The 12,412-nt window shown below is 41.2% G+C and overlaps 1 protein-coding gene across 1 annotated transcript in view; it reads left to right on the forward strand.

Annotated features, from left to right (window-relative positions):
• Positions 1 to 1,213: 1,213 nt before the first annotated feature.
• LOC126937264 (olfactory receptor 1J1) overlaps positions 1,214 to 12,412 on the forward strand; it is a 50,767-nt gene continuing 39,568 nt past the window's right edge. The window contains exon 1 of the mRNA XM_050760688.1: positions 1,214 to 2,217. Within this exon, the coding sequence (XP_050616645.1) occupies positions 1,238 to 2,217 (980 nt within the window). The 5' untranslated portion in view covers positions 1,214 to 1,237. The remainder of the gene's footprint in view (positions 2,218 to 12,412) is intronic.

Raw genomic sequence — 12,412 nt, forward strand, 5'->3', positions numbered from 1 at the left:
CAGACTGTGAGAGGAATTCACCGCTGGGGAAGAGACATTGTCACCTGTGGTTGAGCCTGGAGGAATATATATATGTTTTCATGCTACACATTGATATTTAAACATAGAATTACATATCTTACACTTAAACTTTAAAAAGATCAGAGAAATTAGGCCGGGCACAGTGGCTCACACCTGTAATCCCAGCACTCTGGCAGTCTGAGGTGGGTGGATCATGAGGTTAGGAATTCGACACCAGCCTCACCAACATGGTGAAACTCCGTCTCTACTAAAAATAAAAAATTAGCTGGGAGAACTGCTTGAATCCAGGAGGCAGATGCTGAGATCTTGCCACTGCACTCCAGCCTGGACAACATAGTGAGACTCTGTCTCAAACAACCAAAAAAAGATCAGAGCAATTAATGTATGGATCTGAAACTATAAGAAGGATTTTCTATCTTGTTGCTTACTTTGCATTATGATTTCTTTACCTGGACTTTCAATGGTACCACCCTCCCCACCTTCTAGAATAGTACATATATATCATGATAAAATGTGTGGGCATGTCCTTGGAAAAATCATTCAAAATAAATTGCTTTGTTGTCTTTTGGAGTAATTGTTTACATGGAAGTTTTTTTAATAAATAAAGTGTTACGTCTTAAAAAAAGATTCGGGGTCTATAAACAATGAATAAATTAGAAATAATCATGCATTGTGTAGACAAGCAGGGTATACAGAGTTAAATAGGTCATTACACACAAAATAAGTCAATGAGATTTCCAATGTCAAATAATTGCTTTGTTTCCACAGAAGAAACTATGGAGTCAAGCAACTTGGGTCCAAATCACAGCTTCTCCTCTTCCTATTGCTATGACTATAAGACTGTCTGTATTAGCTTTCACATCTAAAGAGTAGAAATAATAACAGTACCACCCAGCTCATATATTGAAGGCTATTGAATCAGTTACAATACATCAGTTATTGGAACAGTGTATTAAAAAACATTTAACAAACAACTTTTAGTCCTGTCATTTACAGAGACCAGATTCTGAAAGAAAGTAGCTATATCGACTAAACTTACATTTCTTTTTCAGCACATTTGCATCAAAATATGTGGCAAATGTAAGAAAATATGAAGACATTCCCTAAGTCAAAAGAACATCTCTATTATCCTATGCCACAGTTATCATTTCTTATTCCAAGACATATCATTTTTTTTTCCTTCAAATTTCCCTAGTGCCCTCCAGCTGATATAAACATGAGCCCTGAGAACCAAAGCAGTGTGTCCGAGTTCCTCCTCCTGGGCCTCCCCATCCAGCCAGAGCAGCAGGCCGTGTTCTTCACCCTGTTCCTGGGCATGTACCTGACCACAGTGCTGGGGAACCTGCTCATCATCCTGCTCATCCGGCTGGACTCTCACCTTCACAACCCCGTGTGCTTCTTCCTCAGCCACTTGGCCCTCACTGACGTCTACTTTTCATCTGTCACTGTCCCTAAGATGATGATGAACATGCAGACCCAGCACCTAGCTATCTTTTACAAGGGGTGCATTTCACAGACATATTTTTTCATATTCTTTGCTGACTTAGACAGTTTCCTTATCACTTCAATGGCGTATGACAGGTATGTGGCCATCTGTCACCCTCTACATTATGCCATCATCCTGGGTCAGAGTCAGCATGAGCTGGTGGCTGGGTCCTGGGTCATTGCTTGTGCGTGTGCTCTTTTGCACACTCTCCTCCTGGCCTGGCTTTCCTTCTGTGCTGATCACATCATCCCTCACTTCTTCTGTGACCTTGGTGCCCTGCTCAAGTTGTCCTGCTCAGACACCTCCCTCAATCAGTTAGCAATCTTTACAGCAGGATTGACAGCCATTATGCTTCCATTCCTGTGTATCCTGGTTTCTTATGGTCACACTGCAGTCACCATCCTCCAGATTCCCTCTACTAATGGCATATGCAAAGCCTTGTCCACTGGTGGATCCCACCTCTCAGCAGTGACTCTCTATTATGGGACCATTATTGGTCTCTATTTTCTTCCCCCATCCAGCAACACTAATGACAAGAACATAATTGCTTCAGTGATATACACAGTAGTCACTCCCATGTTGAACCCCTTCATTTACAGTCTGAGAAATAAAGACATCAAGGGAGCCTTAAGAAAACTCTTGAGTAGGTCGGGCGCAGTGGCTCACGCCTGTAATCTCAGCACTTTGGGAGGCCGAGGCAGATGGATCACCTGAGATCAGGAGTTCGAGACCCGCCTGGCCAACATGGCGAAACCCAATCTCTACTAAAAATACAAAAGATTAGCCTGGCATAGTGGCACAAGCCTGTAGTCCCAGCTACTCGGGAGGCTGAGGAAGAAGAGTTACTTGAATCTGGGAGACGGAGGTTGCAGTGAGCCAAGATTGTGCCACTGAACTCCAGCCTGGATGACAGAGCAAGACTCTGTCTGAAAAAAGAAAGAAAAGAAAAAAAGAAAATTCTTGAGGAAAAAAAAACATTATTCTAACTGATACTTGCCTGTCTTTTTTTTCTTTTCCTTTTTTTTTATTATTATTATACTTTAAGTTCTAGGGTACATGTGCATAACGTGCAGGTTTGTTACATATGTATACTTGTGCCATGTTGGTGTGCTGCACCCATCAACTTGTCAGCACCCATCAACTCGTCATTTACATCAGGTATGACTCCCAATGCAATCACTCCCCCCCCGCTCCCCGTGATAGGCCCCGGTGTGTGATGTTCCCCTTCCCGAGTCCAAGTGATCTCACTGTTCAGTTCCCACCTATGAGTGAGAATATGTGGTGTTTGGTTTTCTGTTCTTGCGATAGTTTGCTGAGAATGATGGTTTCCAGCTGCATCCATGTCCCTACAAAGGACACAAACTCATCCTTTTTACTGGCTACATAGTATTCCATGGTGTATATGTGCCTGAAAGTGAGGGGGGAAATGGAATTAAGTTGGAAAACACTCTTCAGGATATCATCCAGGAGAACTTCCCCAACCTAGTAGGGCAGGCCAACATTCAAATTCAGGAAATACAGAGACTGGATTAAGAAAATGTGACAATGGGGTTTTCTAAATATACAATCATGTCATCTGCAAACAGGGACAATTTGACTTCTTCTTTTCCTAACTAAATACCCTTTATTTCTTTCTCTTGCCTGATTGCCCTAGCCAGAACTTCCAACACTATGTTGAATAAGAGTGGTGAGAGAGGGCATCCCTGTCTTGTGCTGGTTTTCAAAGGGAATTTTTCCAGTTTTTACCCATTCAGTATGATATTGGCTGTGGTTTTGTCATAAATAGCTCTTATTATTTTGAGATACGTTCCATCAATACCGAATTTATTGAGCGTTTTTAGCATGAAGGGCTGTTGAATTTTCTCAAAGGCCTTTTCTGCATCTATTGAGATAATCATGTAGTTTTTGTCTTTGGTTCTGTTTATATGCTGGATTACATTTATTGATTTGTGTATGTTGAACCAGCCTTGCGTCTCAGGGATGAAGCCCACTTGATCATGGTGGATAAGCTTTTTGATGTGCTGCTGGATCCGGTTTCCCAGTATTTTGCTGAGGATTTTTGCATCAATGTTCATCAGGGATATTGGTCTAAAATTCTCTTTTTTTGTTGTGTCTCTGCCAGGCTTTGGTATCAGGATGATGTTGGCCTCATAAAATGAGTTAGGGAGGATTCCCTCTTTTTCTATTGATTGGAATAGTTTCAGAAGGAATGGTACCAGCTCCTCCTTGTACCTCTGGTAGAATTCAGCTGTGAATCCATCTGGTCCTGGACTTTTTTTGGTTGGTAGGCTATTAATTATTGCCTCAATTTCAGAGCCTGCTATTGGTCTATTCAGGGATTCAACTTCTTCCTGGTCTAGTCTTGGGAGAGTGTAAGTGTCCAGGAAATTATCCATTTCTTCTAGGTTTTCTAGTTTATTTGTGTAGAGGTGTTTATAGCATTCTCTGATGGTAGTTTGTATTTCTGTGGGGTCAGTGGTGATATCCTCTTTATCATTTTTTATTGCATCTATTTGATTCTTCTTTTTTTCTTTATTAGTCTTGCTAGTGGTCAATGAATTGTGTTCATCTTTTCAAAAAACCAACTCCTGGATTCATTGATTTTTTGGAGGGTTTTTTGTGTCTCTATCTCCTTCAGTTCTGCTCTGCTCTTAGTTATTTCTTGCCTTCTGCTAGCTTTTGAATGTGTTTGCTCTTGCTTCTCTAGTTCTTTTAATTGTGATGTTAGAGTGTCAATTTTAGATCTTTCCAGCTTTCTCTTGTGGGCATTTAGTGCTATAAATTTCCCTCTACACACTGCTTTAAATGTGTCCCAGAGATTCTGGTATGTTGTATCTTTGTTCTCATTGGTTTCAAAGAACATCTTTATTTCTGCCTTCATTTCGTTATGTACCCAGTAGTCATTCAGGAGCAGGTTATTCAGTTTCCATGTAGTTGAGCGGTTTTGATTGAGTTTCTTAGTCCTGAGTTCTAGTTTGATTGCACTGTGGTCTGAGAGACAGTTTGTTATAATTTCTGTTCTTGTACATTTGCTGAGGAGTGCTTTACTTCCAATTATGTGGTCAATTTTGGAATAAGTGCGATGTGGTGCTGAGAAGAATGTATATTCTGTTGATTTGGGGTGGAGAGTTCTATAGATGTCTATTAGGTCTGCTTGCTGCAGAGATGAGTTCAATTCCTGGATATCCTTGTTAACTTTCTGTCTCGTTGATCTGTCTAATGTTGACAGTGGAGTGTTGAAGTCTCCCATTATTATTGTATGGGAGTCTAAGTCTCTTTGTAAGTCTCCAAGGACTTGCTTTATGAATCTGGGTGCTCCTGTATTGGGTGCATATATATTTAGGATAGTTAGCTCTTCCTGTTGAATTGATCCCTTTACCATTATGTAATGGCCTTCTTTGTCTCTTTTGATCTTTGATGGTTGAAAGTCTGTTTTATCAGAGACTAGTATTGCAACCCCTGCTTTTTTTTGTTCTCCATTTGCTTGGTAGATCTTCCTCCATCCCTTTATTTTGAGCCTATGTGTGTCTCTGCATGTGAGATGGGTCTCCTGAATACAGCAAACGGATGGGTCTTGACTCTTTATCCAGTTTGCCAGTCTGTGTCTTTTAATTGGACCATTTAGTCCATTTTCATTTAAGGCTAATATTGTTATGTGTGAACTTGATCCTGTCATTATGATATTAACTGGTTATTTTGCTCGTTAGTTGATGCAGTTTCTTCCTAGCCTCGATGGTCTTTACATTTTGGCCTGTTTTTGCAATGGCTGGTACCGGTTGTTCCTTTCCATGTTTAGTGCTTCCTTCAGGGTCTCTTGTAAGGCAGGCCTGGTGGTGACAAAATCTCTAAGCATTTGCTTATCTGTAAAGGATTTTATTTCTCCTTCACTTATGAAACTTAGTTTGGCTGGATATGAAATTCTGGGTTGAAAATTCTTTAAGAATGTTGAATATTGGCCCCCACTCTCTTCTGGCTTGTAGAGTTTCTGCCGAGAGATCTGCTGTTAGTCTGATGGGCTTCCCTTTGTGGATAACCCGACCTTTCTTTCTTGCTGCCCTTAAGATTTTTTCCTTCATTTCAACTTTGGTGAATCTGGCAATTATGTGTCTTGCAGTTGCTCTTCTCAAGGAGTATCTTTGTGGCATTCTCTGTATTTCCTGAATTTGAATGTTGGCCTGCCCTACTAGGTTGGGGAAGTTCTCCTGGATGATATCCTGAAGAGTGTTTTCCAACTTGATTCCATTTTCCCCCTCACTTTCAGGCACCCCAATCAGACGTAGATTTGGTCTTTTTACATAATCCCATACTTTTTGAAGGCTTTGTTCATTTCTTTTTCTTCTTTGTTCTTTTGGTTTCTCTTTTCGCTTCATTTCATTCATTTGATCCTCAATCGCTGATACTCTTTCTTCCAGTTGATCAAGTCGGTTACTGAAGCTTGTGCATTTGTCACTTATTTCTCGTGTCATGGTTTTCATCTCTGTCAGTTCGTTTATGGCCTTCTCTGCATTAATTATTCTAGTTATCAATTCTTCCACTCTTTTTTCAAGATTTTTAGTTTCTTTGTGCTGGGTACGTAATTCCTCCTTTAGCTCTGAGAATTTTGATGGACTGAAGCCTTCTTCTCTCATCTCATCAAAGTCATTCTCCGTCCAGCTTTGATCCGTTGCTGGCGATGAGCTGCATTCCTTTGCAGGGGGAGATGCGCTTTTATTTTTTGAATTTCCAACTTTTCTGCCCTGCTTTTTCCCCATCTTTGTGGTTTTATCTGCCTCTGGTCTTTGATGATGGTGACGTACTGATGGGGTTTTGGTGTGGGTGTCCTTCCTGTTTGTTAGTTTTCCTTCTAACAGTCAGGACCCTCAGCTGTAGGTCTGTTGGAGATTGCTTGAGGTCCACTCCAGACCCTGTTTGCCTGGGCATCAGCAGTAGAGGCTGCAGAAGATAGAATATTGCTGAACAGTGAGTGTACCTGATTCTTGCTTTGGAAGCTTCCTCTCCGGGGTGTATTCCACCGTGTGAGGTGTGGTGTGTCGGTCTGCCCCTAGGGGGAGATGTCTCCCAGTTAGGCTACTCAGGGGTCAGGGACCCACTTGGGCAGGCAGTCTGTCCCTTCTCAGATCTCAACCTCCGTGTTGGGAGATCCACTGCTCTCTTCAAAGCTGTCAGACAGAGTCGTTTGCATCTGCAGAGGTTTCTGCTGCTGCTGTTGTTGTTGTTGTTGTTGTTGTTTAGCTGTGCCCTGTCCCCAGAGGTGGAGTCTACAGAGACTGGCAGGGCTCCTTGAGCTGCTATGAGCTCCACCCAGTTGGAGCTTCCCAGCCACTTTGTTTATCTACTGAAGCCTCAGCAATGGTGGGCGCCCCTCCCCCAGCCTCACTGCTGCCTTGTGGTTAGATCACAGACTGCTGTGCTAGCAATGAGGGAGGCTCCCTGGGCATGTGACCCTCCCGGCCAGGTGTGGGATATAATCTCCTGGTGTGCCCATTTTCTAAGACCCTTGGTAAAGCGCAGTATTGGGGTGGGAGTTACCCAATTTTCCAGGTGTTGTGTGTTTCAGTTCCCCTGGCTAGGAAAAGGAATCCCCTTCCCCCTTGTGCTTCCCAGGTGAGGCGATGCCTCACCTGGCTTCAGCTCTCACTGATCGGGCTGCAGCAGCTGACCAGCACCGATTGTCTGGCAATCCCTAGTGAGATGAACCCAGTACCTCAGTTGAAAATGCAGAAATCACCTGTCTTCTGTGTCGCTCATGCTGGGAGCTGGAGACTGGAGTTGTTCCTATTTGGCCATCTTTCTCCACAGTCTTGCCTTTCTTTTAAAACATCCCATGTAACATTTTTCCTCGATAATAGAAAGATACAAATTATTGAAAATATATCTCACTTGTCTTCCTTCCACAGCTGTCACTCTGAAATGCTTTCCTGATACTATTCTTGCATCTGAGGGAATAGTAAAATAGGATATGTTTTATAGGACTTTATTTGTTCTTTTCTTGGGTAATGGAATTGGAAAATATTCTGAGCATGTTATGTCACTTTGGCTGTTATGAAAATGAAGCCATCACGGCTGACCTTTCCCAAATTTTAAACTTGTTATAAAATGTGTCTGGCCCTTCACACATCTGTTTCTTAGGAATTTTCCACTTTTGTGAAGATATGGCTCCTCTTTTCACCCAGGCACTAGATATCCAGGAAGTTGAAGCCCTTTCAGAAATTTTAGGAAAAACATATGACATTTCTCTCTCCTTACATAATAATTAACACACTTGCTTTCTTGTCCTTCCAGAATATAACCCACACTTCTTTTCTCCCCAAACACATACAGATGTTCAGTGACAAAATAAGTGTCACCTCAGTTCTCTCAGGGACTGATCTAAGAACTCAATATACCTTAAAATCATCTAACTTAATCCTGACAAAAACTCCAAAAGGTAAGTTTAAAAAACTCAGGCTCTAAAAGGGGAAGAACACCCCAAGATCACATAGTTCGTGAAAGGAAGACTTGAATCTTGGCATCTGATTCCAGAGTGACTCAGTGTAGCAAAGACTATAATAGTTTATGTGGAACACTGTGTGGGTTTGAGGAGTAATAATTAGCTCAGCCTGATGGAAGAGGATATAAACAACTTCCCAGAGAAGGTGTTTCTTTACCTGAATCTTACCAGATGAGAACTATCCAGACACACAAGATTTTATCTTGTTCTGATGACCACAGGAAGAGGGAGTAGTATGTGTCAGGATATTAAACTGGAAGTTTTAACTGAGGCACCAAGTCCTGGGAGACAACAGATACTAAAGTGAGTTGCGACACACAAAATGAAGATATTTATAAGAAATAATAATAATAATCAATATGGTAACACAAGCCTCTCAATCTAATGTGGATCTAAAAAGAACTGAGAGCTGGAGATAAGAGAGCTGGAGATAAGATAAGATAAGAAAACTCTCTGAGTTTTCTTTCAGAGAAAGCTGCATACTGAACCCCAAATCCTCCTAACAGGGAGAGGGGTGTTTTTCTCTTTATCTCAAGATTAATGGAAGAAGCTTCAACAGAACCACTTAGCAAGTTTTATATATATCCCTTGCTTTTATGAGAGAAAGAGCAATAGAAAAGAAGAAATGTGAAGGGAGAGAGATAAAGAAAATGATGAAATTATGTTTGGGGAATGCTTTCACTTCTTTTCATGGTAAGGCAATAAAATAACTGGGGATCCCAGTACCTGGTAGTGGACAGTGAGCCAGGTAGGCCCCACAGTGGTGCTGTCCCCATGCCTAACCCTGCCTCTGGTCCCACCCTCCAACCCCTATCTCCTAGCCAGGCCCTGCCCCAACCGTCCCTGCCATGCTGGATGGAGGAGGATGTAGCTGCTCCTTGTCTGCCTATTGTCCTGCCAAGTGTTCACCTAGGGGAAAAAAAAAGGCATTAGAGAAATGTCCAAATATGTTGAGTTTATTCAAGAATGAGAAATGAGGATTATAACCCAAGGTGCACAAAATGACAAGCCACCAGTGCATCTGGTGAGGGCAGAGTAAAGGAAAGCTCTCACTGGCAAGAAGGAAGAGGTTTGTGTCAGCCGCTTAGACATGGAATCCACTGGCTCCAGAGGCTCAAAGCTAAAGTTGTCATCAGTTCATTGGTGAAAACGCTGTTACTGCACAAATGGCTATCTGAGAGCATGTTGTCTGAATTACTGCAGTCCTAAAGAATGTCTAGTGATAAACCTTGTCATAGAAACATATGTATATGTGTGAAACGTGCAAGCTGTGCAAAGCAGACAATGCACAGAGATGTCTTCTGGAGTTCTTAGAAAGTTCTTGGAAATAGTTCTTATCTCAGACATGTAAGCATGAGCCCCCTCTCATTCATACCTTCCCAGCCCTATTTTTTCTAGGTGTGACAAAAGTTATTTCATCCTGATATTGGCAACTTTCACATTTCCCTCTTTTGATAACAATTTTTCTCTAAAAATATCATTCATCAACTAGCCTGTAGCCTGGTTTGAATTGTCCGTTGGTGCTGGGATAGACCTGTTGTAGTTAGTTGATCTCATCCCACATCAGGCGGAGGTGATAAACATCTGGAAGTCAGTCTCAAGACCCTTTTAGCCAAATTTGAGCAAGAAGGAGGCCAGAATGTGAAATTCTTAGGCTTATCTCATCTGGATTTCATCATTAAATTTAATTTTGTCTGTTCCATGGGCATTGACTATCATCTCAAATTGCTGGGCCAACATTATTTTGTCAGGAGTTGTACTTCTGCAAAGATTTAACAGACAACAGTTACATAGGTTAAAAAGGAAAATACAGAGCAAAAACAGCCGCAATATGATGAGTCCAATTTGCATGATGCTTTTGAGCCATGAACAAAGGCAACCCACTAAATAGATAAAATGACCCCAGAGAAATGGGTGAGACTTGTAGCCAGATGGACTTGTTCTTTTAGTTTATGTAACTGAGCTTCAACTTATCTGGAGGAGTTAACCTGGGTACAACATGCAGTATTAACAATCGCATAGATACCACCTTGATCAGCTAACAGATAATCAAGAGCAATTCTGTCAACACTATTCTGGCAAGAGAAGCCAATGAATGCTATTGTATACTTGCAGTGAAGTCTGCAAGAATTCCTAGGGTAGCAAATCAATCTTTACCATTTCTTCATTAGTGGCTATATCATACCATTATACAAAAGATCTGACAAAGGAAGCAATCCAGAGTCCCATGCCCACCTGGTAACTCATGTTTAACCCTTTGATAAAATAAGAGGGGCATGACCAGTTTCAGATCTATTATGCATTGACAACAGAGAAACAAAACATCCCAACACACATTAGCCTCCCATTGCCCAAGTGTCTAAATATCTAGAGGCCCATATTGACATATCCCACCCACAAAACTAAATATATCTGATAAGAAAACAAAGAATTATTCCATATGTAAATTTTCTGTGTATGGCAGGATTAAACCAGGGATCAGTTATATTACTATAAACTGCTAACGGCCCTTCCTCTTAAAATCAGTCCCAACAAGTTTTTTTACATATTGTAAAGAGACCCAAGGAATACTTTAAGAGAGATGATTCATTCCACATCTCTAGGGCCCAACTAGGAGACCATTGTTTTGAGTAGTTAAGACAGGGGACAGGAGTAGAAGGTGAATGAGAAAGTTTAACCTTATAGGACGGTCCCATGATACACTTTGTACAGGAGGTTAGAGCTGAGATGTTAGCAAAATTTGTTACAGATTGTACTAAAAGATCACTAGAGTCATGAACAGATCAGGATTCCTTATGACAGATCCAACAATCAGTAAGTTTTCTCCTGTAGCAACAGACTGGGAAATGTGGACAGGCATATCGTCTTCCAGGGGGAAAAAAATGGATAAGATAAAATAAGAATTAGAAATAAGGAAAGGGTATACAGAAGTCATCCAAACATCTTGGGAGAAACAGATGCCATCTGCTTCAAATCTTAGAAATTTTTAGTTTTATAAACTAAGTTCAATTCTTAGAAATTTTTAGTGTTAATTCATTGACAGGAGTGCAGGTCCACTGAGGAGTGATGTTTTCCTTAGATAAGATACATATATCCAAGAATCAATTCCTTTAAGCTTGGCAGCACAAGGGTTGGTTAACAGGACTGGAAATTGGCCTCTCAGTGAGGTTGGATGGAGTCTTTTTAAATGTCTTTTCAAATAGACAAAATCTCCTGATTGTAAATTATGATGTTTTAGGTCTTCATCTCCTGGGGATGCACGGTGGAAAGACTGTTTTACCAGAGCATGATTTTTATCCATAGCCTTGATTATACCTTTATAATATTGAAGCATTTCACCTTTTATGAACTCTGGGTCTTTGAAGTTGGGGCCAAATGCGTGGGGTGCCCAGTAATAATTGTGAATTGTGAGATCTTATGTATTCCAAAGAGAGACCTTTTAGTTCTGAAGCACTATAGGCAGGGCTTTTGGCCACGGTAAGCATAAGGTTTCTACAAAATTTGCCAGTTGGGTCTTAAGAGTACTGTTGGCGCATTTCAACTAGTCCAGAGGGCTGGAGATGATAAGCACAATTAAAGTGCTGTAAGATTGGCCAGATAGCCCACATTTGTATTATAACTTGTTCTGTAAAATTAGTTCCTCAGTTGCTGGGAGCTCAAGAGAGGAACTCAAGAGAGGCCATCAGTTGCTGGGAGCTTAGGACAGGAGCTCAAGTGAGGCTCTGGTATGGATTATCTTTTCTAACAGGACTTTATGGCTAATGTCGTGGCTTGTCTTCAGAGGAATGCTTCAATCCAGTGGGAGAACATGCAGATCAAGACTAACACATATTTGTATCCGTGCAAGGGAGGGAGCTGGATATAATCCAACTTTGAATGGCCCATTAGGGAGGTTAAAATGTCCAGGGTTATGCACCCCAGATTCCCAGGACTGGATTTAGGGAATGTAGGGCAGAGTAAAATAAGTATTTTTGACTGCTTTATTGATGGTACTCGACCAGTATTGTTTTATAGAAGTAAACATATTTTATGTAGTCCAGTGGCTTAAGTTATGTACAGTAGTAAACAATGGAAATTTCATGGAGACTGGCAGGACAGGTTTGTTTATTCGGCCCAAATCAAAGTATATCTTTATCAGTGAATCAGCATCCACTATTTTCCAATTTTTTGGGGGGGCCCCAGGTGCCCAATTCTGTGCTTCTTTAGCAATTGTTTCAGAATTATTTGGGGGGAACTTTTCTAGTCGGGCCATGATAGAAATTTGATCAGTAGGATATTTTAAGGATAGCATTCTTTGCTGCATCATCAGCAAACTGATTTTCCCTAGATTCCATAGTGTCTAATTTTGAAATGCCAGAGACTTTGATCATGGTTAGGGCATCAGGTAACTGTATAGCATCTAATAATTCTTGCAC

This window comes from Macaca thibetana, chromosome 15 (assembly GCF_024542745.1).
Source record: "Macaca thibetana thibetana isolate TM-01 chromosome 15, ASM2454274v1, whole genome shotgun sequence".
NCBI classification, from domain to species: domain Eukaryota; kingdom Metazoa; phylum Chordata; class Mammalia; order Primates; family Cercopithecidae; genus Macaca; species Macaca thibetana.